At 37.1% G+C, this 2,500-nt stretch overlaps 1 protein-coding gene across 1 annotated transcript in view; it reads left to right on the top strand.

Moving 5' to 3' along the window:
* FYB1 (FYN binding protein 1) overlaps positions 1–2,500 on the top strand; it is a 48,283-nt gene that overhangs the window by 28,096 nt on the left and 17,687 nt on the right. Inside the window, exons 4-6 of the mRNA XM_084305219.1 lie at positions 268–326; positions 1,527–1,546; positions 2,302–2,348. Of these exons, the coding sequence (XP_084161345.1) occupies positions 268–326; positions 1,527–1,546; positions 2,302–2,348 (126 nt within the window). The remainder of the gene's footprint in view (positions 1–267; positions 327–1,526; positions 1,547–2,301; positions 2,349–2,500) is intronic.

Genomic DNA, 2,500 nt, shown 5'->3' with positions numbered 1-2,500 from the left:
TGGCTCCATTTCTCCCTTTACACTCATGATCAAGGTGCCTCCATGTGAAAAACCTACTCACAGTCAGGAAGAGATATTCACGGGTACTTAAGGAGCATATAGGGCTCGACAGAGCACCCAACCATTCTATGAAATAACTGAAAGAAAAAAGAAAAAAGGAAAAAAAAAAAAAAAAAAAAGGCAAAAAAGCACCAGAAAAATGGTAAATGAAAATGTAGTCATAAAACCGTCTAGAGGTTTCACATGTTCCCTTTTTCATACTTGCAGAAGTCCAGACAACGAAGAAAACTATGATGATGTGGAATTTGTTTCACAGAGTAAGATGGGTACGTTCTGAAGCTGTAAGCATATTGTATTTATAAGATAAGCAAAAGCATATTGTGTTCGTGAGTGTGTTGTGCAACTAATTATGCTGGTACTGCAGTTTTATGGGTTAAGAAGGTTGTCTCATAACACTAATTGCTTTATAATTAATATGACAGACTCTCAGGAACTGCTTTAAATATCTCCCTTCCCTTCTCCTGCCCCCCCCCCCCCCCCCCCCCCTTTCTTTTTCTTGTTGTAAATACACTGGGATTGTAAATTAACAGATTTAAGATTCTGAACCAAATGAATGCTGTTCTTTCAGAGCTGAAGTTGTGTGCCCTGGCAAAACAGGCACTGTTTTATACGTGATTAAAAAACTAATAATAATTTCCTGATTGTGCTTTTAGTTGGCTTTGTGATCTGCTTTCAATAGGAGTCAGAGAGTTGCTATGTTGTACCAGGAGCTGCCAGAGAAGCAGATTGTGACACAAAGGATTTCAGTCTGCCTTCTGATCTCTCCTTGGGAGGCACTGGTCTGTGCCAGGCACAGTATGCATCGCTTAGCGTGCTGACCATCCTGCTGTACAACAATGTGGGCCATGGAGCTGAAACTGTTCCTGAGCTCTTGCTTACCTAATTTACCAGCAGAGGAAGTAGCAGATTTAGAGGTGTTTTTTTGTTTGTTTGTTTGTTTGTTTGTTTTGTTTTTTTCCTGCAAACCGGGCAGAGGCTCCCTTAAAGAAAAGCCTTTGGCCACCTTATTCAGCTGTGGAGCTGGTGCAAGCAAGTTCTTTGTGGTCTGCCCAGACTGATTTGTTTTGTTTCTTTTGTTTGTTTGTTTGTTTTTAACAATGATTTTCTTGTATAAGTAGTTTTTTGGTTTTGTTTTTGTTTTTAACAAATAGCATAGGTGGGTTTATCAATGAATCATTAAAACAATTTTTCCCTTTCAAACATACATGGTGAAATGTGCTATGTGTATAGGAAGCATGTGAAGTGAAGTGTTTGTACCAGGTATTTCTAGTTTACAGAATATTGTAAAAGCAACCTGGAAAAGCTCTGATTTTTCTCTTTCATATCCTCATTGAATGCTAGAGCCTACATGTATTTCTTGTTAACACTAATAGTGTTGTTAGCAGTTTGTAAATAGTTAACGCTATAATGAACCAGGTTTTGTACAATAAAAATTTAACATCCTTTTTTTTTTTTTTTTCATATAGGTGCTGGAAATACAGAGGCAGTAAGTGATAAACTTATCCTTTCCAGTACAAACTGACAAATTTAGTAAAATCACTTAATGTGTTAGAAAATTAATTGCAGAATGAATCCAGCATGTTAGCAATAAATTGTAGAAACACTTATTGTGAAGGACAGAAATAAAACCGGGTAAGCTGAGCAAACTGGAACTAATTATGAAAGCTGGCTAGGCACCAAACTGGGTTTCAAACACAAAACAAAACTATTTCTTCTGACATTTCATTTCATTTCACTGAGATTTTCCAGAAACAAGGGCTCTGTTCTATTCTAGCAATAAAACACTTGTTTCAATTAAGCACACATTTGTGTTGGTGTCTGTAAGCACCTGGCTGTACTAGGACTAAAACAGTCTCTGAGACCTAATCTGAATCCCATTTAGATCTCTAGCATTCCAGTTTAACTACTGCTAACCCTGGCGCCTTCATCATGGCAGTACAATCATCAGTGCAGATAAAGGCTTTCCAGGACTAACACTGCAATTAAAACATCCCCCTTAAGCAACACGTTAGTGTGACGGGACTTTAAAGCTGTGGTATTATAAAAGCAAGGATGGGGCAGGGAAGGAGAAAAATAATGGGTTTGAATAATGTAGTAATTTGATTTTGGAAGATTAAATGAATTTGTATTTACATCTTGCTGTAAATGTTTTTATATAATTTGTATGAAATGTGCATAGTCCATTTTCTTCATGCCTTTCCAAATGTATATAGGCCATTGAAAACTGAAATTTTCTTGCAGGGCCAAGGAATTGATGGAGAGACGTATGAAGACATAAATGAAATCAGGTAGAAATTTTAAATCCTGAAGCCTATTGTATCTTTATTACCAAAAGACTGCTAGCAAAAGTACCTCACCTGGCACAAAAGTGTGATTCCACTACAGCCCCTGCCGAGCATTATTGTGTTCATTCATTTCACCTAAAGAAAATCAGGTTGTT

This window comes from Netta rufina (genome assembly GCF_964035555.1).
Source record: "Netta rufina genome assembly, chromosome: Z".
NCBI classification, from domain to species: Eukaryota; Metazoa; Chordata; class Aves; order Anseriformes; family Anatidae; genus Netta; species Netta rufina.
This window is presented reverse-complemented; position numbering and strand designations above follow the sequence as displayed.